At 36.2% G+C, this 23,762-nt stretch overlaps 2 protein-coding genes across 2 annotated transcripts; both read right to left on the minus strand.

Moving 5' to 3' along the window:
- Positions 1–1,719: 1,719 nt before the first annotated feature.
- On the minus strand, positions 1,720–12,329 carry LOC126978362 (uncharacterized). Its single transcript, XM_050827120.1, has 10 exons — positions 12,215–12,329; positions 9,793–9,970; positions 7,080–7,312; positions 5,570–5,696; positions 4,878–5,067; positions 4,160–4,289; positions 3,911–3,992; positions 3,658–3,788; positions 2,128–2,209; positions 1,720–1,837 (listed from the first exon to the last, which is right to left on the minus strand). Exons 1-10 carry the CDS (start codon positions 12,257–12,259, stop codon positions 1,764–1,766), a joined length of 1,272 nt encoding a protein of 423 aa, XP_050683077.1. The 5' UTR covers positions 12,260–12,329; the 3' UTR covers positions 1,720–1,763.
- Positions 12,330–18,543: 6,214 nt separating this feature from the next.
- On the minus strand, positions 18,544–22,582 carry LOC126978918 (uncharacterized; the record flags this gene model as incomplete). The annotated part of the gene is made up of 4 exons (XM_050828046.1): positions 18,544–20,479; positions 21,372–21,525; positions 21,703–21,907; positions 22,015–22,582. Coding segments are annotated over 4 exons (1,089 nt in total), but the record flags the coding sequence as incomplete, so codon positions are not given.
- Between the last annotated feature and the right edge of the window lie 1,180 nt (positions 22,583–23,762).

Below are 23,762 nucleotides of genomic sequence, written 5' to 3' on the forward strand. Positions count from 1 at the left end.
GAACAAAATTAGTGCTTAATGTATTAATTAAGAAAAAACTAAAACATTTTACAATTTGAGTTTAGTTTTCTCGATACTCCAACTGTATAAATAACTTTGTAATCCCATATATTATATATGGATGCAGTTGATGTTTGTATTGCAAGTTTAAGTGGTAATTCTAAAGTCATATACACAGTTAGATGTCGCACAGGAATGCTCAATTTGTCTATTTACAGTCCAGACTTCTAAAAATTGTAACACCAAAGCTTCTGAGAAAAACCTATAGAGACAGGGAGAAAAAAAATCTTGAGAAAATCTGTTACTGAAGCTCAAGAAATATCGGAAAAGAAAGAGAGGAAGACAACGCTGCATGCTCCGACTTAAAACCTACAAACGCTGGTGTACCGCAAGACTGCGTGCTAAGTGTAGGGGACACTGTTACTTCTGCATATCAATAATATGCTGCAAAACAGCAGTATTCATTGCTATGCAGACGCGAGCACATGGTATTATTCTTCCTACACCGGCCGTGTCAACATGTCCCGGGAAAGTGTCGACGAGAACCGGAACAAACTTGTGTCTGAAATCGAGACTATGCATTGCAAAGTCTCGGAATGGGACCGACAAAATTTAGTCCGATTTAACCCCAAGAAGACACAAGTTTGTGCGTTCATCACTAAAAAGTCTCCCTTCGTCGTATCCCCCTGATTCGAGATCACTCCTCTAACTGCCACAGTCTGTATTGGCATACTTGGCGTCGATATATCGAGCGACTTTCAGTTCCATGGTAAAAAGTTTGGTGTACAGTAAGGGGAGACAGTACTTCTCTATAAGCCACCACCTGCAACTATATAAGGCGCAAATTGTGCCTCACATGGAGTACTGGTCTCAACTCTGGCTCTCCCCAGGACCAGTTTTTTCCATTTGATCGCCTACAACGAAGAGCGGCTCAAATCATAGACGATCCAGTCATCTCCGATCGGCTTGATTCTTTGGCGTTGCTAAGAGATGTGGGTTCTTTTGCATTTTCTACCGCATTTATCACGGGGAGTGCTCATAGGAGCTGTTCGGGTTGATTCCAGCGGCCGAATTCCACCACCGGACATTACGTGCAAAGTACCACCCGTATCACATTGACGTCTGGCATTCCACAACCGCGCGTTTTGCAAGAAGTTTATTGCCTCGCACAGCCACTTTGTGGAATCAATTACCGGCTGCGGTTTTCCCGAACCGATACGACTTACCTTCAAGAAAAGAGCATACGCCGGCAACATATCTCTTGACATCTGATGTTGCGGATGTCTATGGGCGGTTGCTACACCTCTCCCCATACCGTGAGCCTCTTGCCCGTTTGCCCCCTCTTATATAAAAAAAAGACAGCCAGTAGACCTTAAGAATACGAAAATCCTGTTGTTAGTATTCAAGAAATAGCAGTTACCGGAAAGGAATAAAGTTATTTATGATTATCAATAATTAATTTAAATAATACATAATTTTTTGTGTTATTAATGAACGCGCACTAAAGTTATTCCTAATTTAAATGTTTTTGTCTTTATCTTACCTTCTTCTATCTATATACGCATGACAGGGAGAAGTAATTTTAAACTTGAAGTAACCTTTCAATGAGTTTATTAATAACACCATCTATTTTATTAGAACCTTAGGTTCCCCTTTTTGCACCGCTCTTCCCTTGCCTTTCTACTGAATAATATTGGTGGGAGAAATAAAACAAAAACAAAAATGGCTGTTGTTTATTCAATAATATTTCGTGCTGTCTATTATCAAACGTTTTTTCCGTGTTCAAAATTTGGTTGAATTTGTGAGTCATGAATAAATTTGTAGCTACCACCATCTCCTGTAATAAAGAACACTGGTAAAATAATACTATTTCTTTCTATTATGATATTAATTACTACTCAAAAGGCTACAATTAAAAGTTGTCTCATCTTTTTCAAGGTAAATTTTGGTAGAGATTTTCGGCCCATCCGTTAAGGGCCATCATCATTAAAATTGGATTCCAAATAGTTACGTCTTGGGCTTTAAGCTTTTTGGAATCAATGAGCTATTTAAATTCCCACATTGTTTTAAATTTTAAAATTTCTCCGACTGACTCAAGCAACAAAATTATTGAAAATGGTAGTTTACCAGAAATATCGCCTGACATTCCAATTTTTATGTCCTCGGATCCACCATCTCTCGTCTCAGTCCTGAAATTACTTGGTTGAACCTGATAATACAAAAAAAAAATAAAGATCATGCCATAAACACTAAAAACTTACCTATATCTGTAAGTATTGCACCATTAATAAATTTCAATAAGATCTGCTATTGCTAAGGATTTGACTGTTATGGTATATTGTTCCATATATTTTACTGATCTTAACAACAGTAAGGATACACAATTTTCTTCAAGAATAATTGATAAAATATGAAAAGAACTTCTAAGTGAAATTCACTATGCCACGAAGCACTATTCAATTTCCCAAAAATTCTATTGAAATATTTAATTTTTTTTAAATATTAAATTTCATTATTAGTTGTAATAGTAAAATGTTATTAATTATATATCAAGAAAAGTTTATTCTGCTTTTACAAACTATGCAAACAGTTTTCTTTCAAATGATTTTCAGCTATGGCTGAACCGTTACTATATTAGCCAGATTTTATTATTTATTTATTTACAATTAGGTACAATAACAGATAACAAAATAAAACTATCATCTTATTACAAGTACAGGATACTTTGTGTGATCCTGAGATCCAATTAAAATTGTGCACAGCATTCAGCAAATACAGTAAAAAAACTTTACTATGATAGCTGTGGAGGCCACATTTACAATTTGAAAAACATGGACAAAAAGTGCTGAATAAAAGAGTATGGAAAGTAATGGAGGAATCTTTTTCAAAGTTGGGCAAACATTTGTCGATATCGCCGTCTCACAAGAGTAAGCATCTAACATTGGTCTGGACTCTAGAGCAAAATGACTGATTAAATTGTTGGTTTTAAAGCGTACTGGCCAGATCAGATTAAACCATTTCACACCACCACAGCATAATACCAAGAGGACTGTTGGATATCCAACATTCTGTGACCGGGTTGGTCCACAGGCGTTTCTGCATGTCTTTTACGGCATTTGTCGCTGGGAGCTAACTCCGCCCGCAGATTTCCACCATTTCACTACACGTCACAAGCTTAATAGGCCATAGTGGGGATTTCAAGGAACGTTCTTCTAAATACAACTAAACTATGGAGTGGGTATTTTCAAGAAAAGCGCGTCTACACTCTACCTACTCATGTGATTCCTCTAGTATTGCAAAAGAATATGGCAGAGATCACTAACCGCCAGGTGATTGTTTATCCTAGTGTTCATGAAAAAGGCTTTTTAAAGTCAAGAGACAGGCTGCCATTTTGCGACAACACATCCCAAAGATACCTTGTCTCTGTCAAACCTTCTTGGAAGGTGTCCAATGGTCAGACCTCTGATCGGATCAGTGCCTATCAATTACGTACCTACGGAATAACCCGTCCTTTTGTAGTCAAGACTTTAATTATAATATAAAATTAGCCAACATCATTAGTAACCATTTTTGTTACGTCGTAACATTAAAATAAGTCTTAGATCTTTTTGTAACACATGCAATGAAAAATATCAGTAGAAACTATAGTCTATCTACCTGTCCATCGTTCCTCATCAGGTCTGGCATAATAACTCCACCGGGGTACCGATTATAAATGCCATTCAAGTTGTAGTGCAAATTCATGTCCGGACCAATGTTTGCTTTTAGAAGCTGTTCCCATATTCCACCTAAAATTTAAGGAGAAAGAGTTAAATAGCATAAACCCCACAAAAACGAACAAATAAACTATTTAGTTTTATAATCTACAATGGATTTTAAATAAGAGATAAAGCTTTAATTTTTAACTAACCTTTATCTACCGATACTACTGGTCTGTTTGAGTTCCACGGGTATTCACCATGTGCTTGGAAGTAAATAGCATAAGCTGAAAGCTAAGAAATGAATGCTAATTATTTTTTAGAGTACTATTAATATCAAAAATGAAACTCTATTTTTTTAACGCCAATAAAAAGGAAATATCATATAAATTATGTTAAAGTTTATGCAGACGAAATTGCGGCCGGAAATAAATTTAATAGTAATGAAATCATAATTGTACCTGCGAGTAGTACAATGCCAACCAATATTTTCCACCATGTCCGACAAAAGCTGTTTCATTGGCATCTAAAAGTCCAGAGGGTATATCCTGATGAAGTGATTCTCGAGATATACGAAGATTGCAACCATACCTGAGTGAAAAGAATATAATATGTAAATATTTCTCTAAGCACCTGAATCCAAAGGAATTCAAATCTTAAGAAGCATACGTCTGTGCATATAGCTCGATAGCTGATGAAGCTGGAATGTTCTTGAGTGGCAGCAGATGTATCAAAGATCTTAAAAGGGCATTGTTGCTGACGTTTGTCTATATCTGGCGGAGCCCTCGTCGCTGGGCAAAAATTAATGCAATTAATAATTAGATCTAGATTTGTTCCATCGATATAAAAATATACCAAAATTTGTTCCATAGTTTTTTCCCTAGAATTAGATTTTTAAGTCAAACTTCACCTAGCGGAGTGCTTTGTCTAAACTAATATTATAAAGAGGAAACATTTGTGTTTTGGTATGTATGTTTGTAATATTATCACACAAAAACTACTGTACCGATTTCACTAACCAAGAATATACTGAGAGGTAACAGTTGAAATATTTATATCTGTAAATTATTCTCTTGTACGTAAAATGTTTGATTCTGACGCACCTTAAAGTCTGACGCATTGATTTCCATTATGATTATACATCTAGCTTCGACAAGGACTCTATTAATAATCACTCACCAATCCGGGCATGCTTTTAATATATCGTAGGGTGCTCTATAGTACTCAGCTCGCCGCACAACAGGATTCCTTATATTAAATCTCTCATTAGGATCAGTTAGATTTACACGTTTTATCTTAACGTCCCTTCGCTCGCAAATGTAATCGTAATGAAACTTCGGTATAGATTCACCTCTGGCACAGTACGTGGCTGTAAATTGAAATTATTCAATTAAATGGGAGTAGAATCAATTATGCCAACATATAGAAAAAATACCAAGATTTATGATTGATGCAGTATCGGAAGGTTAGCTTCGTGGTAACATCGTGTATGCAAATTGATACATCTACTGCACTCGTTTATCTTTTGATTTTTTTTTAAAGATTTATCCTTTAAAAAACCGAAGATACAGCAATTGATTAATCACTTGTTTTTTTTATTCATCTTACACGAGTAAGTAAAAACGTCCGAGTATTAATATAAAATTGTACATTGCTCAAACTGTAAATATAGATTGAAACGAGGAGTTTTTTGCCACTTCTTCTCATTAAAGCTCAACTTTTCCGAAATGGTGGTAAAAAGTTAAAAAAAAATATTTTCCTAATCTTTGAAGGTGTGATTTTTATATACTATATGATCAATAATTCTGATAATGATCATTATAGTTCTAACAATAAATACGATGAATTATCCACAATAAGAAATTACTCACTTTTGTATGTACCATCCATTGAATTAACGGCAGCGTACTTGTCTATACAATAGCGGTACCCCAGTACCGTAGGATATCTTAAAAATGGAACTCTGCAGGTAAACCGACCCTCCTGGTACATTGCTCCCTGGTAAAAGCTTATTGTTATAATTAATATTTGTTATGACTGTATGTGACGACTATTATAGAAAATACATCAGGTTCTTTCATTAAAAAATCATTTATTCAAACAAAACAAATCTTAAAACTATATTTCCAATACTATGACTACATAAAATTAAAACTAGCATTACATGGGAGCGTACCAAGAATACTTGCAGCATTTCCGCGTTGGATAGCTAGGCTGATCCGTTGACCGAAATAGCTGCCAGCGTTTCCAGTAGCTTTATTGAGGCGCGAAGATAGTGATTTGTACATTCTCCGCACCTCGGGGCCCCACGGGCCAAGTGTCTCGACACCAAACGGCACAAAGATGTATGACTCACTGAGACCGACATATTTGCGACGCTTGCTGTCTTCGGCAGTCGAAGCAGCAGCCCCAGCACCAACTGACGTAACTTCGACATGAGAAGGAGCCAGAGTGTCGACACAAGTCGCGTCCCACACCAGCGCCCTTCCCCGTGCCCAAGCCACCAGCGTTATTTCATCAGGACGCTTGCCATCGCGGCGGGTAAAACCATTTGGCTCTAAAACAGCTGGTATATTAAGAGCGGCAAATGCCCTGCGGATGTCTTCATAAATGTTGGCGTGACGACTGATACGGCCTGCCGATTTTAGGCAGGATAACCCGTGACGCTCAAAAGCATCTACCTGAACGCCAAATATTTTTATGTACAAACCACACCATATCTACCTCTTGCAATTACAGTCATAGACTACAATATACAAGGGTATAGACACGGGCGAGAGAGAAGAACATCTATAACGCAGATACAGCAAGATAGAAAAGGTAAGCCAACCTGTTGATACTGTAACCGAATTTGATCGAAATATTTTGAATACTAAACCACTCACCTACTAGGAGGCTCCTTTGCACAGGATGCCGCCTAGATTATGGGTACCACAACGGCGCCTATTTCTGCCGTGAAGCAGTAATTTGTAAGCATTATTTTGTTTCAGTCTGAAGGGCGCCGGAGCTAGTGAATTTACTGGGCAAATGAGACTTAACATCTTATGTCTCAAGGTGAGCGAGCGCAATTGTAGCGCCGCTCAGGAATTTTGGATTTTTCAAAAAACCTGAGTGGTACTGCAGTGTAATGGGCAGGGCGTATCAATTACTATCACTTGAACGTCCTGCTCGTCTCGTCCCTTATAAAACTCACACATTGAAAAATATTTTCTTTAGCCTATTTTTCGCTTTGCTTTTACCACTTTGTTTCTTTTCAATCCAAATATTATTTTAAAATATTCAAAAATTCAATTTCTTGCGAAAATATTTGTACCAGTAGATCTTTGATCTTTGGTAATAAAAAATATTCAAAAGATATTATAGTTGTAAGACATATCGAACCTTGCAAATAACACTTCTTCTACCTGGTGGTCGTGATACACCACCAAAGCAGTATGTTCGTGTTCCATTAATCATAATCTCAGTAACTCCAATATGAGATATGAGGGTGATACCATTTATTCCTGCGAGTGCGAATCGTTGAAGCCCAGCTCGTTTTCGAACTTCTACGTTATTTTTCATACTCATGGTGTTTACAATAGCTTGCCAGCCATAAACGAACTCGTGCATTGGACCTGTATAATTAATTATATTTGGGTTTTATTTAAACGGAAAGCATAGTATTGGTATTTTTGTAAGCAGAAAAATATAATCTGTAAGGAGAAATAGCTAATTGATCAGCAACTCATTCGGCAATCTGTGTCATTCTGGATGGCTGTAATTAATAAGTTGCCATGAGCTGCTCCTGTTTATTAAATGTTGGTAAGCCCTTATAGGGTAAGCAAAAAAGTTCATTTATACGCTTAGAATTCGTTTCTGGCACTCGCCGGCCGCTCCCGCGGCCTGCTACGCTCGGCTCGTGCGTTGTTTTAACCTAGCCATATTTTATAAAAAAAAAAATAGAAATCTTGCTGACCAAATAGTTTTTTGCGGACTGAATGTATATTATGCAAAGTCATGTTATTGCTGTCTATTTATGATTTAATTTTTGACCATTATCAAAATTATTTGCGGAACAAGTATAAAAATAAATCTTAGTATGCTAACCAAATTATTTAAATGCAGTTTTTTTGTGACTCACCTAATTTTATAATTGCTAAACATTTAATTATTTCTCGTTATATTTCATTATTGTCGCGGTCAGTAGTAACGATGATGGCTGTAAGCGAGGCGTGAAGAAGGTTTTATAAGCAATGCTGCTTTTAATAGACAATCTAGAATAAACTTTAACCTCATACCGCGCGACTAGTAAGAGCTGCATAGCTAGCTCGAGGCTATCATAGCGTGTCCATTGACACTAAGGCTTGTTTGGTGCAGTCACAGAATAAAGAGTCACAGAGCAGTGATGGATATTAAAGTATTAAGTAACACAAGTCTCACTTAGCAATTTAACAAAAACTTTGATGCCCGCTAATAAGATTAATTTTAAATCGTAGCTGCGTACGTTCATAACATATTGACAAATCAGTTTACGCAGGGTAGGCGCCATTTACCCGCTACTTAGCTAATTAACTGTGGCTGTAAGTTGACTGAAATTTATTGAAGTGAAAATTTCTTTAGCCGCGTGGGCACTTATTGGTAGGAGAAAATCTTATACGTTTTATATATATACGGACATATTATTGATGTTGTTACGTCATTTCTCATTGCAGTGACGCTTCTGGTGTCGTTTGCTGACAAATATTACAAATTTTTGATTAGCGTCACAAGAAGATGGATAAAAAGTAAGAGAATATAATTCGGAGACTTTATATTTGCTAAAGTAAAGGGATATCCAGTATGGTCTGCTCTGTTCAAAGACCAATTCTAAATAATATTCTATACAATTTTACTTTGTACACATATTTTTTTGATAAAGAAAGAAAAGCTCGCTGAGTTTGTTGCGCCCATTGTTCTCAGGTCTGAGGCATTCGTTTTGGAATGTATGGTAGTTTTTGACCTAATAATCAATAAGTGTTATCACAACCTATTTTGAATAAAAATACACTGGCCTGCAAAAGTAAGTATCACACTTTTCAAATTATTTTTTTTTCTTAACTATAGAAGGTAGAGATTTAAGATTAAAAACGTTTTGTTGCAAATTTTATAGGCTTTAATTCTTAAAAATTAAAATTATACATTAGTAACATTTTTAACTTAAAAAAGACATAACAATGAAAATAGACATTTTTAGTTTAGTGTAAAAAAATTCAACTAAAATGTATTACTCGTTATTTAATTTTTAATAACTGGTATTGCCTCCTCGAGCTTTGATTACAGCTTCGAGCCGGTTTGGTATACTAAACACTAGGTTTCGGAGTCGATGTTGGGGAATATTCTCCCATTCTTCTACCAGGGCCTGCTTTAGTGCCCTGAGGGTAGTAGGTGGTGGTCTGCGATTTCTGACTAGCCTCCCAAGCTCATCCCAGGCGTGTTCAATCGGGTTGAGATCAGGACTTCTTGATGGCCAAGTCATCACGCTGATACCGACCTCCTGAATATACTCTTGTACGATATGAGCCGTGTGTGGCCGGGCATTATCATGCATCAGCATCGATCCATCACCCATATTTGCTAAATACGTTACTGCATACTCATTGAGAATCTCTTGAGCATATCTTTGCCGAGTGAGGGTGCCATTTTCTATGGCTATTAGCTCTGTGCGACCTTGTTATGTTATGTGCTTTTTAGCATAAATTTTTAAAACAAGACCCATCGATCTTGAAAAAAATTTAAAACAGGAAGAAAAATGTGAATGGTAAAATTGTTATTCGGAAACGTCCACTTTGAAAAAGGAATGGTTTTCTTTGTGAAGTTTTTTTTCAGCCAATTCTTAAAAGAAGGTTACCGACTATAAAGTTTTTATGTACAAAATAAAATTTTCTTTGGAGTCCTTTTTATTTCGAAAGTATATCTTGTGGACTTAAAACGTTATCCCAATTTGAAAAGTGTGATACTTACTTTTGAAGGCCAGTGTATTTCAATTTGCATTTGAATCGGAAAGAACTTTGTTTATTTCTACGGTGCCGTGGAGACAGCCTACCTACCACCAAACATAATATATTTGACTACAAACCAATTCCGAAGCTGTCACCATCCAGAAAGTTGAACATTTCACCAAATGAATCCGGCATCAGACCGGCAATAACCGTGGACGCCTGTAAGTCGTCATCGGGTAGCAAGGGTCCAATTTCATCAGGCGGTGTTGTAAACTCATGTGATATGTTGCTGAAATGACTTCGGGATCCATTGATCTGTAAATTATTCTTCCCTTAGATCATTTATATGATTAAATAGACAATGACAGCTGTGACAACGTCGAAAAAGATTGTGGTCGACTGCTCACCTCCATTTTGAGCAATGCACGCATACTAACACAATTAAAAAGTATTGCTTTATTTTATATCTAAATATTTATCGTGGCGTCACCAAATGGCCCAACGAAAGACCAGCGTTGTTCAACAATGCCGACAAAACAACATGCTGATTTGGGATCATTTTTTGAATCGTATATAAGTAGTAGTTTTTTAAGCTATTGCATAGCTTCTATCGCGGGCCTTGAGCGTGGGGACCGAATCCAGAAATTCCGTAACGAAAATAACCTAACACTAACTTACTAGATGTATATAGATATTTCGGCAGGTTTTTTTATAGTTGCCGTGGAACAGCGGTTATCACATATGCTCGTTGTGCAGAAGGTCCCAGGTTCGAGCCTGGGGTACATCTTGATTTTTTTTATTTTTTTTTTATCACGTTTTTTTAATTTTTATTACTATGACAAGCATTTTTATTTAGTTTCACCTGTCCCGTTGTCTGTCTGTAATCAAATCTTGCAAGTTAAATTTTACTCAGTTCCAGTTTGTTTTTTTTTTAAATTAATTTTATAAAAAAAATACTGCATAAATAAAATAAATAAATAATTATAATTGCATAAGATGATAAAAAATGCTATGCAATAGCTTCACCGCGGCAGTCCCCGAGTGCCACACTTCTTTTTTTTTTTTAGTAGAAGTTTATCAATCTTAAGTTTGTTTTTGTTTTATATCTTTGTATTTGTACAAACTACTTATACATTTCACAATAAAAAAAATCTTTCTTTCTTTCCTTCAAAGAGTCACACACACTAATGTAATGAACCTGGCCTGTTTTTATTGGTTGTCTAGGAGCAAGGGACTCTATATAGACGTATAAAATATCATCTAAGATTCTTTCTTTTTAACTTAAATTGACAAACAATAATGAATGGCCAATAAATTTATTTGAAATTAATCTCTATAAAAAATAGCTTAATTTGAAGATTTTACACCAAAAATAAATAGAGCTTATTATGTGACTTGAAGAAGTCTATATGTCGCTTATGATTTTTAGCTCAGATAATATTGGTTAAATACTATAATATTGGTTACTTTACTAATCACTTTGTTTACGTGCGCTTACTGAAAATAGAGGCTAACAGTTAATCGCTATCTTTTTCGACGTGTTCAGTCTACACAGAAAAGACGTAGTAATTATCTTACGTTTTTAGATTAGATCCAGAGCTAAAGTTAAGTAATTATTATTTATCTACACCCATGCTTTAAATCCTCTATTAAAGATTCTAAAACATTAATGGCCTTACAAATAAAATTGGCATAAAGTTATAACTAAGCATCGATCAAGAATATGTAAAATGTTTACAAATAGACATTTTGTTTACGAATGGTTTGTTCGGACGTGTAACGTTTCCCGCGTTTATTTGCACAGCAGCTTGTCATTCGGAATACTTCAGAATTATCATGGTATTTACAGTGTTGTCAACGATATTGTAAACATTTTTATCTACACCCATGCTTTAAATCTTCTATTAAAGATTCTGAAAGTTAACAACATTAAAACACCCAATGTTCTAATAACCATTACATCATCCAAACGAGTGTTGTAAATTGTAATGTTGTACTGAATTTTATAACAACACTCCTATTTTTTTTTTCAATCCCTTCGTGCTCAAAGAGTTTTAACAGACAGCCACATTCTTATTGCTCGATGCGTGGTATCTGTATGAATTTCAAAAAAAGAACATTTTATTACGCGCGTTCCACACTACTTGTGATGATGTAATAACCATTACATCATCATCGTTATGAAATTCAGTACAACATTATATCATCCGTCTTCATAATAACACACCTTTGGATGATATTATGGTTACTAGGACTGGCTTTTGTAATGTTAGCAGTAAGCTAACTGTTTCAGAATATTTTATCGAGAACTCATATTATGGGTGTAGATAAACTCTTGTATGCAACTGTTGATAATTATGTATTAAAACCCTCATGTGATACTATTATCCACAAACCCAAATTCGTGTTTTAATACCCACAATACACAACAGTTGCAAAAGTAACTATTAAAGAATCATTAATTAAAATAAAATTAATGTTATTTCTCAATTCATATTTATATATCGATTTAATTAATTTACAATTGTCAATGTTTAAAAGTTTCTGCCAATTACTTGCCTCTGAAATCCACAGTACAATAAGAAAATACAGAAATGTAACCATGACTCCTAACAAGCAACGATACAGAAATTTTCAAGCTGAAGTTCGAATCAACAAGCCCCCAAGCCATTTAATTAACGCGCCACTAATTGGAGTGCTCGTTAATTTTAATGATGATAGTTTGAAATTCACACAATGAACGTACTATAGTTTGAAAAGGTTTGAGAGAGCATTTTATTTAATAAAATTTGTCGTCTAATTGACATCAAGATATATAAGATACATAATATGAAATAGTATTAATACTGTACAATTAGGCGATTGGCGACGATGTATAACCCGGGTAAGCAAAGAGGTTGTAAATTCTACGTAATACGGGTAAGTTTGAAAGCGAACAATTGCTTTTAAAGTGTAATGGATTTCGGCTATTACCGTTTTTTACAGTATTATAGCCGTCAGCTGTCCATCTATTAATTACTGCACGTTTAATACAGTCGAGTGAATCGCTTTTCTGTAGAGATTTCATACACACGGACACTAAAGTGATCTTATAAGGGTTACGGTTTTTCCTTGTGATGTACGGAACTCGAAAAACGGTGCGAGCAACACGACAGAGATAATAAGATAAGATACATAATAGCTTTAAGGGGAAATGTATACACTTTTATAATAAAGTCCCAGCCACTGTTCAGGCATTATCTTTAAATAAACTTAAATGTTTTATTAAATAATGGCTCTGTCGTAAATCCTATTCCTCCAAAGCTGAATATCTAAGTGCGGCCACTTAGACAGCCTGGGACTAGATTATGATTATTTTATATCAATAGCAATGACAGTACTGTATATTTTATTAAAAAGAGCCAAAAAAAATAATGCTGGGAGAGTTTCTTGCACCTTTTCTTCTCTCTCAGAGCGCCATTTGCTTCCGAAGCGGTAGTAGTATCTAGTATATTAGAAATGATATCAAAAATAATTCTATAGAAACCGATTTTGAGTAAATAAATGCCTTTTATGCATTTTTATATTAATTATAACGCTATACATCAAAATTCGGGTTCCATCTGAGCGTTCTTAATAACTGAGCCAACCGTTCAAGTAAAGCATGGTTCGTAAATCTTGTAATACTTGTGCGCCTGCAATTTCTCTCGCGTAAAATTCGATCACGTGGCATGTGTACCAGTGAATCGAATTGTATTCTCTATTCCTTTGAGCTCTTAAAAGCCAAACCCATTGTGACGAGGCTTTGTACTGGAGCGAGTGAAAAAAGTGCTCAACCATGCTACAGAAGTTTTCACTACAAAAACATAGGATATAGTCATTCCAATAAATATAAATATTTTATTATGCTGAAAATAAAAATAAAAAAAATTGTCAAAAAAATATTCAGGGGTTACTCTTACCTTTATCATTTAGGGGTATGAAAAATAGATGTTGGCCGATTATCAGACCTACCCAATATACACAAAAATTTACAAACAAATATTGTTTTAGCCGTTTCGGAAGAGGTTGGTAACATAAACCGGAACACGAGAATTTTATATATAAGATAAAAAAATAATGATCGCATAACCTTGTAGCTGTCACTCCTTGTATGTGAAGCAAAATCACCAACACTTCATCAGATATCGTCAAGTCCACTTTCAGTCATTGTAAATGATTTATATGATTATAACCAGTATTATGACCGGTAATAATAGAAAACCAAGACAAAATTTAATATATCCCAAACCATCGAAAATAATATCTAGGAACAATACCAGTGTATTTGTTTAAATGTATAGACTTTGACGTCACACTGCGCTTCAACCAATAGCATTGCGTTTCGTTATAATTCGTGCGTATTTCTTGCATTTTGTATATTTAATATTCTGCAAAAGTTTAATTAGAAAAACTATTTAAAATAAAATCAATAATAATAAACCCTATTGGGATCATTGATTTGCATAATATGGAACCATCGGTCAGTTTCAAGCATTTCAAAAGTTTGGTATCCTGCATTTTCGTATATCGTAGTGTCAAGAGATATAAAAATATCTACTTCCTCTGTTGGGGACTATTAAAGTATAGAGCGGCCACGCGTAACAAAATACAATAGCTGTCAATGCTTTAATGCTTGACCCCTGGTGCTGCGGCGGTTGCCTCCCCACGTCCCATCACGAGTGCCCCTTGCCCGTTTGCCCCCTCTAATATTATCATCATCACCATCAGCCGGAAGTTGTCCAATTCTGGACAAAGATTTCCACGACGATCTGTCCCTCATCCAATGTGTTCCAGCAATCTTGACCAGTTCGTCGGCCCATCTTGTGGTTAGGCTTACCAACACTGCGTCTTCCGGTATATTGTCGCCGTTCGTATACTTTGCTGCCCTACTGGTCATCTGACCGTCAAACTACGTGCTCTGCCCACTGCCACTTCAGTTTCGCAATCATTTTGGGATATGTCGGTGACTTTGGTTATCCTACGGATCTCCTCATTTCTGATTGGATCTCGCACTGAAACTTCTAATATAAAAGTGTTAACTCAATCGTACAGCCAGATCGCGAAACTGGTTCTACTGTATTTTGTTATTTGTCTCCGAAGTGACATTAATATATTTTGTCATTTATACTATACCATATAGATAATTTATAAATTTATACGTCTACCTCTTGCTGCGAGACAAGCGATGAAAACAGGCCAGATTTATTACTTTAGTGTGCGTGAGAAGCAGAGTCTTACACTCGCGATTTGTATGTCACTTTGTGTTAGTGTGCGTGTGTGCGTGCATCGCTCAAAATAGAGGTTTATCTGACAACCATAATATTTTTCCACGTTTTCACAGCTGTCAAAGTCTATCTCTATCTATGGTTTAATGATTAAATTATTATTGAAAATATTTTTGCCGCTATATAAAGTTAGTGAAGATCATTTAGACACGTTTTTGGACTGATCTAAACGCGGTTTTAGCGAAAATCTAAGTTACTCGGTTTCGTACGGTGTATTAAAAGTCACCCGTTCTCAATTATAACTGCAACAGTACTTGCAAATAGATGCAATACCATTTGTTAATAATGGTGCTTCAGCATTTGACAAAAAATATTATGGATATGGACGTGAATCCACATAATATCGCTTGCTCTTCTGAGCAATTTGTTCTTGCAATTATTGGACAATGATATTTAAAAGTAATGGTACTACAATATCATTGTTATTGAATCATAAAAATAATTCAAATCTGTGAAAAGTGTTTTATTGATTACGAAAAGTATTTAATTTATTATGACATTTGTCGTGATGAAGTCGATTCTTCAATTATTTTTCAATCTACCCGGACCATGATAGAAACCACAGATAGAATTAAGATTATTGTGAAATATTACACTGATTAAACATGTAGGTAAATATGAATATAGAGAAACTACGCTAGAGAGTTGTATTTTTTTTGAGACAACTCTCAAAAGTACAACTTAAAAATGTTTTAATAGAAAAGTGAATAAAATATATTTTATAACATTCTTTTATTTCCAAAGTCCTATCTTTAGGCATACCACCAGAATACCGATTTCAGTAAGTATATTGGTTATTTCAATAGAGTTAATACAGGCTAATGCCAGACTTCAAAGAGAATTTCTGCCAGTCTGCCATTCGCCACACACTCGCTAGGGAAAGCTGATCTCGTGGCCTTTGTTTTTGCGTCGAATTTGACTCTAGATGGCGTGCCGTCCATTTGTTAAAATTCCTGCATGGCTCCGTGCTTAAGTCCCTTTTCACCAACAACATTTATAAATTGAGAGGGCCCAATAGCATTCCCCCGATAGGGTTGCGGACATGTGTTTCGGATTTGACACCGGTCCATAACTTATATATATTTTTCGGCTCTCCTACTCATCAGACGTAGTCCCAAAATTATGGAATGCGGATTTAGTGCACCCGATCCCTAAGACAGATGGTACCGGCCTTGCCAATATATATCTATCTATGGATGACGTCGACGAGAACCGAAATAAATTGTGTCAGAATTGATTTGTAGTCTCGGAATCAGAGCTGACAAAATTTAGTCCAGTTTAAACCTAATAAGATACTACATCGCTTAGAAGTCTCCCTTTGTCGTATCCCTTCGCCTTCTCCACAACTTGTACCACCATACTTGCGCTTTGTAGAGACGCCCAGCTTCTTCGAAGCCGATTTGGCTTTTCCATCCATACCGCGGAAATGGCAAACGCTAGAGATTTTGAGACCGAGGATTTAGTATCGATTAAGGGAGGCTTTAAGAGAAGTGTTTTTGAAAAGGTGATACGACCAATAGTGATTTTTCAACGGTAAACGGGCAAACTTGAGTTTTCTGGGGGTTAAATTAAACAAGGTTCATTCAATTCAGTTCATTCTTCTCAAGAGAGGACTCGATAGAAGACACAAGTTTCTTCCGGCACTTGTCAAATATTTACCGAGAGACCTGCATGGCCAATGCTCTCGTCTGCATAGCAGTACTTTTGCCCGGTACTATCCCCGGGGCGTATAAAGAATAGGGGAGTCCCAAGCCCATGGGTGTCGTAAGAGGCGACTAAGGCCTTTTTAGAAGTGGGAAAGTCACGCTGCCGTCTTATGACGTCAGCCCAATCGGGCCAGACTCGTACGGGATAATAACCACACTCGCACAGAATACCAGCGTGAAGTAGCGGCCTAGTGCTACTATGTTTCGCATGGGTTAGTATCGAAGACCGGAGGCCGCTCAGAATTTTCGGGTTTTCAAGAATCCAAGAGCGGCAGTGCATTAAAATTACAGGGCAACTGCAGGGCGTATACGATCAAAGACCTTTGGTATATCTAGGCTAACTGTCAGGCCTTCTAGCTTTGTTTTCGATTGCCCATCTATGTGGTAGGTATAGAAGATCGCCCGCCGACCGATCATTATGAAAGCCCAACTGTTGTCATTGATGAACTTGTTATACTCTCCATGATTTTGGAGAGCATAAGCAAGAGGACCCTTTTTTTCGGATCCGAGCTGTCTACTTTTTTTCCGGGACTACGCCCTTTCATACGCCTGTGGATATTAGTGCCGTAATAAACGCGTGAGCACCTACATAAACTCAGTGGCACACGTTCTAAGTACAATGAGATAAATGGCATCCAGCCCGCTCGACTTCTTTACGTACAACGAAAACAGAGCTGTCCGAACAATATTCTGTCTGAACTGCACTTCAAGCATAAAGGTCTGACACCACGGCATGGTCGGCGGTGTTTATCCTGTCGTTGTCAAGTGTCGATTTGGCGCCTTTTTCAGTCAGATGCTGCTTTAATTGACGAATAGAACCAGGGCTGTGATCTGCCGCCGATGGGTTTCGGTATAATAACATCAATGCCCTGTAGTAGTCTAGTCGCCTACTTACGGCACAGGCACATGCATTATCCGAACTGAAACAAGCCTTGCCCCAAAGGTAGAATTCAAAAAAGAACGCATCCCAATCTGCTGACTTGTAATGCTAAACGCGGAGGGTCTCTGATGGTCTGCGACGTGGTCATGGGATAGACACTACACTCCTGACCAGACAATAGTTTGGGAGTTGCATTGCAAAATTATGGACTGATCGCCCTGTATTATCTGTGGTGCATGACCGAAGGAATATGGCATTGTGCCGTTTGAAATCACCCAAGACTACGAATTCTGCGGAGGTCATCTGTGCAAACAGCCGTCAATTACTGCCGCAGTTTGACCGCAGCAAATGTGATGATCCGTTTCTGCGTTACCACAATGGCACCTTTAGATGCACGCGTAGGTGCGGACCCACTCCTCAAAATATACATAATATACTTATTATCTGTGTCTCCGTCAGGAAACAAGGCCGGCTGCGTCTTCTCAAGGTGGTGGTGGACGGCGTTTAAATTGGAGTGCATTCCCCTGATGTTGCTAAGTACGCATTAAGCGTGGAGTGGGCTGCCGTGGTGTTACTGCCTAGTTTTTCCTCGGACACGGGCGGTTCAGTGCCCTCCCCAGAATACAACGGGGGGCCCTAGCGAGAATGCTCGGGGAGGCGGCTCTGGTAGCGCCGGTATCCTCCTGGCGAAAAATCTCTCAAGACCGCTGGCATATTCTGGTGAGAGGAACGGGGATGGGGTCTGATCCTCGACACTAACCTGTGTTTCGCACAAGACAGGACATAGCAACACTAAACCGCTACTTCACTACACTGCTACGTACTACGTATTCTGTGTCGAGAATGGTACCAAATCCGGACGAGTCTAGCCCGTTCGTGCTGACGTCATATGACGGCAGCGTGGCTCTTACACTCATAAAAGTCCTTTTGTGAACATGTAGTAATTAATTACACGCAATAAAGTTCACAAAAAACAGTTGATAAATAAAACTCAGCTCACATGCAGACTATTTATTTGAAACTACGCACTACTTGAAAATGTTGCAAACATTTTTCGTATACATGTTTGCTCATTTCATAATCAGTGATCAAAACAGCTTTCTCATAAACCTCCTCAGCACACTCCTTTCAATTCAGTTAACATAGATCGAAACTGAAGCCCTCAAACTTATTCACCTTTCCTTTGTATTTTGATTTTGTTACTAATAATAGTATGACAATTTAAATATTAGTAACAAAATCTCATTCTTATCAATATGCTTTTGAATACAACACAACTTCTACTGCAGAGAAGTGTTTGATCACTTAAAACCTGAGTAGATAGTACCTACCAATACACCGATTAAATATTTAAAGTATTATTAAAATATTCATTTCTATTGAGATTAAACTTGATTTTAATTCTACTGATTATATTTTACTAATGCCGAAGAATAGCAGTAGTGGTATAGTAACCACAATATTAAATAGACCATGGTGAGGTTCCAATTGCTTAAAGTACTCATGAAAATACATTATGTAGTACCCATATGGTGACAACGTCTACAAACATTAATAATTGATTATGTCTATTGATATACTACGGATAAAATAGACACATAACATATAAGTACTTAAAAATAATGCTGAATGTGTATTATATAGAAGTGTAAGAACCCTTGATTCGACGAATCATCCGTCATCATTATCGATCGCTGTGCCGAACAAAATCAACACACAGTGCACTACCACTACCACTATTCACCAGTTCGATTCAAAACACGCCAATAAGTCGTTATCCTGGGAATGTTGCTCTCTTTCTTATTATCAATCTATCTCGCGAATTTAATAAATACCAAAATAGATATTTATTGGTCTTACTCTCCTATATTTACAGTTTAATTCAGCCAGATGAATGGCAAAATGCGGTATATCATATTAATATGGTTAATTTGCAAAGCGGTTTCTACTACATTTACTTTAAATCTAACATTAACCATTTTTCGCCTTACTTTTTAAACTGATTAAATATATATCGTCTTATACCTAATAACGCCATTCGTTTGATAAATCTTTTAAGATATCGAATTGTTTGTCCCTTTTTGTCAAGTAACAGTAATGTTTGATAGAAAGAGATAAAATATTCGATAGCCCATTTTAATAAGTTTATTAAGAGAATGGTATTATAATGAATAAGATATTTTTTATTATCTAACAAGAATCTATAAACGAATAATATATCTACGACGGATAATAATACTATAATGTAATATGTGTGAATGCATAGATTCTCACAATAAATATGCAATTATAACTTATTGTATCCAACTTCAGACAATAATATTTATTCATCATCGGCACAATGAATATACAGAGTGTTTTTTTCATAATCCTAGGATATACAGGGGAACCATGAGGAGTTCTTTGTTGACAATTATTTTTAGAATGGCAATCGACTCAATTTCTTCAGAGTCGACTGGTATGATGAATAAAATCTCGAAATTACAAATTTTATGTGGCAACTCACGCTTGACTTAAAAATCTCCAAAAAAATTTACAAAATTCCAATTTTAAAATGATCAGCTGATTCCTAAGACAGTCTCCCTGTATATTCTATAAATTTCCCCACAACTACACATGTTAAAAACACTATAGTTCGTCGTAAAGTTGAAATACTTTCTACACAATTAGCAGTAATTTAAATGTATTATGAAATAAATGCTCAGGCTGAATCAAGAATCTCGTCGTCGCAACTTTAAATTTCGTCAATATTATCTGATTGTCGCATATTCTAATTTGTGATAGCGTCATTGATCTCTAACATTTGTCTCACAAACGATGAGTCACAGAGCATTCTTGCAATTCTAGTTAATGCTCGTTGCAGATAACCATCCTCGTTGTTCATACTAACATTGCAAATGTTAACTTCGTCAAGCAATTCTTGGTTGTTCTTCTGAAATAAAAGACATGAGTTTAATATTATACTAATTATGCTTATGATAAAGTAAACACTCTAAATACTGCTAAAATTGAAAATAATCACCAAAACTAAAGCCCTACTTTACCGTGATATTGAAACCAAAACTTTTATCCTACGTCAACTGCTATCCTACTTAAAGCAAACTCCAAGCTAATCACTGTTGCACTTAAAATGACATGATTTGAATCTGCATTGATAATAGGGGTTGGGTGAAAGGATTTAGGTTTTTATAAAAACATAATACCTACATGTCATTCTAATGATAATAATGGCTTATGAGTTGAACATTGGTGATCATTTAAATAACCAAATGGTTAGGAAGTGCAGTAATGACTTAACTATAGATACCATTTTAATTTAAGATTTCCTTTTTTAATATATATTATCTTTTAATTCGTAGTATAATTATTAGTTAGCTCATGGTCAAAATTTTGTTTAAAACGTCATTTAATCTTAATGAAATTAGTTAGAAACATCATGCTTTTCTCGCGCTTACAGTGAAACAATTTCACGGTCATATTTTCTTTTAATTTCTCTGTAAAATAATTACAAACGTTATTTTCCCATAAAAATAAATTTAATTTGACAGCCAAGTACGAGGGTACTACCTCGGAGGGTACTAAGGATTATCTGGCTGTCTCTTAGTTCATTAGCTCTTGTCTTGTAAAATACTACATGTAGGTAATAAATTTATAGTTAAAACTAAATCCAAATCAAAATTGCTTTGTAGACTATATCTAAATTTTTGTGCAGTTTTTTTAACATTCTATGTTTTCTGTTTACGTCCAAAATCTTCTAGCTCAAAACGGTTAAAAGGTATTTTTTATTTTATGTAAATGTAAAAAGTATAAAGTGAATGACTTACATGATCCAGGATGCTACTGAACTTATACTTTGCTTTACGATGTTTTCCTTCATGATGGAAAAACATCGTAAATTTAGTATCTAGTCCAGGTTTATTCACTGGAAAATATATGCCGGCTGCTAATCTACCCTTCAGGTCACGGCTAATCATGCTCCTAAAGGAAAAATGAAATGGTCTCATTAAGAATTTAAAAATAATTATTATACTGTGGATAAGGAAAAAGGCTAAACTGGTTAAAAATGAAGGTCATAAAGCAATTAATATTTTATGAAAAAACAGCGATATGGTGGAAATGTAATTCTAGCTATTGTATTCTTAAATGTTAGCTCACCTAAAGTTATAAACCAAGTTCCTTCTCTCAGTAACATTTATTGCTGAGAGGTAGGGCTGAGCTGCATATATTAAAGATGTTATTTTCTTGATTTTCTCCCCTTTTGTCTGCTTCTCATGCCATTCAATATAGTTGATGTTATCTATATTATAGAAATATACATATTCCTTTTTGTTATCTGGCTCTGGGACCTGAGTGAACCACCCTAGAAAAAAAATATTAATTGTGTTGTTTGATGGTTCAAATAATTTGCTGGCTTTTTAATGGGCACGTAAATAAAACAATTCGAATTACCAAAGAAAATAACTTTACCTGTATGGGGATATAGTCTATCGGTCATAACTGTGACAATCCTACCAACGTGGTAGCCTGGGTCAGCTATCATTATTCCAAGCCTTCCATCGATAGAGATCCTAACCCCGACCATCACATGCTCTTTTTCCGAAGTTAAAACGGTTTCTGGGCCTTCGTCTATTAGCACATAACTATCGACATCTGATACTGCTTCCTCGCATGACAAAAGACCCGCTGCTTCGTTGAACCCGAAGTATTCCGCATCTAGTTCACTCCATTTTTCGATCAATTGAAGACTTAACCCAACGCAGGTATATTTCTTGTCAACAATCTGCGGAGTATACTCCCTGAAAACGTTAACCAGGGGTTTCCTGGCTTTTTTATATGTGTCGTAGAAAGTTAGAATATTATTTACAGAGTCATAATTATTTGCAACTATATGGTTCCGAAGTAAAGCTTCGGCTTTAATGACAAGTACTTCATATTCAGCGAGCGAAAGATCCAATGGTATACACGGTGGTGCCCATCGAGAGGCCGGCAAGATTCCGGTCAGATCGGGCGGCTCGCGATCGCCCTCGTTGGGAAGGAGTCAACTGGGCAAATCAACCCTATCAAATCCAGAAGCCTCATTGTTGATTTGAACCCCACTCTCAGGCTGTGCATTATCCAAATCTCTTTTGACATCTTCGTTGACTGCTCCTGCCACGCTGCCTGCCTCTTGCAATTCTTCTGCAAATAATAATGAAAATATTTGAACACTTCAACTCGGCCTTGGATAAAGTATACCTGGTGTGCGTGGAGTGAACTACCGTAATTAACTTCATACAGAGTACATTGTACTGATGATGAATTATAGATATAATTATAATAACACTACCTAACACTACGTTGCCTACCGCTGGTAGAACAAGGTGAGTGTGATGAGTACAACGAGTTCAAGGAGGTCGCAGTTGTAAGAAAGGATATTCACATCGGGACTCATCAGTTCAGAATGATAAGTCGGATAAGTCGAAGAATTTAAAGTATATTATCTATAATTGAATGCTCTGTTCCGATAAAATCGATCCGAACGCAAATCATAGAGATATTACATTTTGAATTTAAATTTTTATTATTTTTGTAATTAAAAGATGTGTTGATATTATGTATTGAGATCTCTTCATGTTTGTCAATCAGTTGAGTATCAAGTTAGTTGCAAGCGAAAACGATATTGCGAATTCCTGGGCGTTGGTCAGTCGTAAGTACATGTGCAACTGCGTTGTTAAAAAGTCACAGATAGGTCAGTTATTGATTAAATGCACCGGCGCGCGGCGCCAGCTTGTCCGGGCACTAGGGGCAGGGGGGCGGGGGGCCCCCTTCGATCCGAACGCATCTTTTAAAATAAATTATATCAACAGGTCTTGGTAAAATTCAATAGGAATTATTAGCAACGATACGCAAACAAAAACAGTTGTTTTAAAGAACAAGATAAATTCAAATAGAAACTTGTTTTGAAAAAATCAGCTATGTAAAATTCATAAGCTTAATGTGACTAAAATCCAATAAATATCTAATTTAATATTGTACCGATATTGTATTTGATAATTAAAAGATGATCTAATTATTCAGATTCTCTTTTCGTTTCTTTATCAGGATAGTATCAAAATGGTCGCCATTGAAATCATCTATTATAATCGATAGCGTTGGTCACTCATAGATTAACTTCGTGTAATGCAACTGCGCAGTTAGTTTAGTTATTGAATAATGCACCGGCGGCGCTAGTAGCA

Source organism: Leptidea sinapis, chromosome Z, assembly GCF_905404315.1.
Source record: "Leptidea sinapis chromosome Z, ilLepSina1.1, whole genome shotgun sequence".
In the NCBI taxonomy this organism is placed as follows: domain Eukaryota; kingdom Metazoa; phylum Arthropoda; class Insecta; order Lepidoptera; family Pieridae; genus Leptidea; species Leptidea sinapis.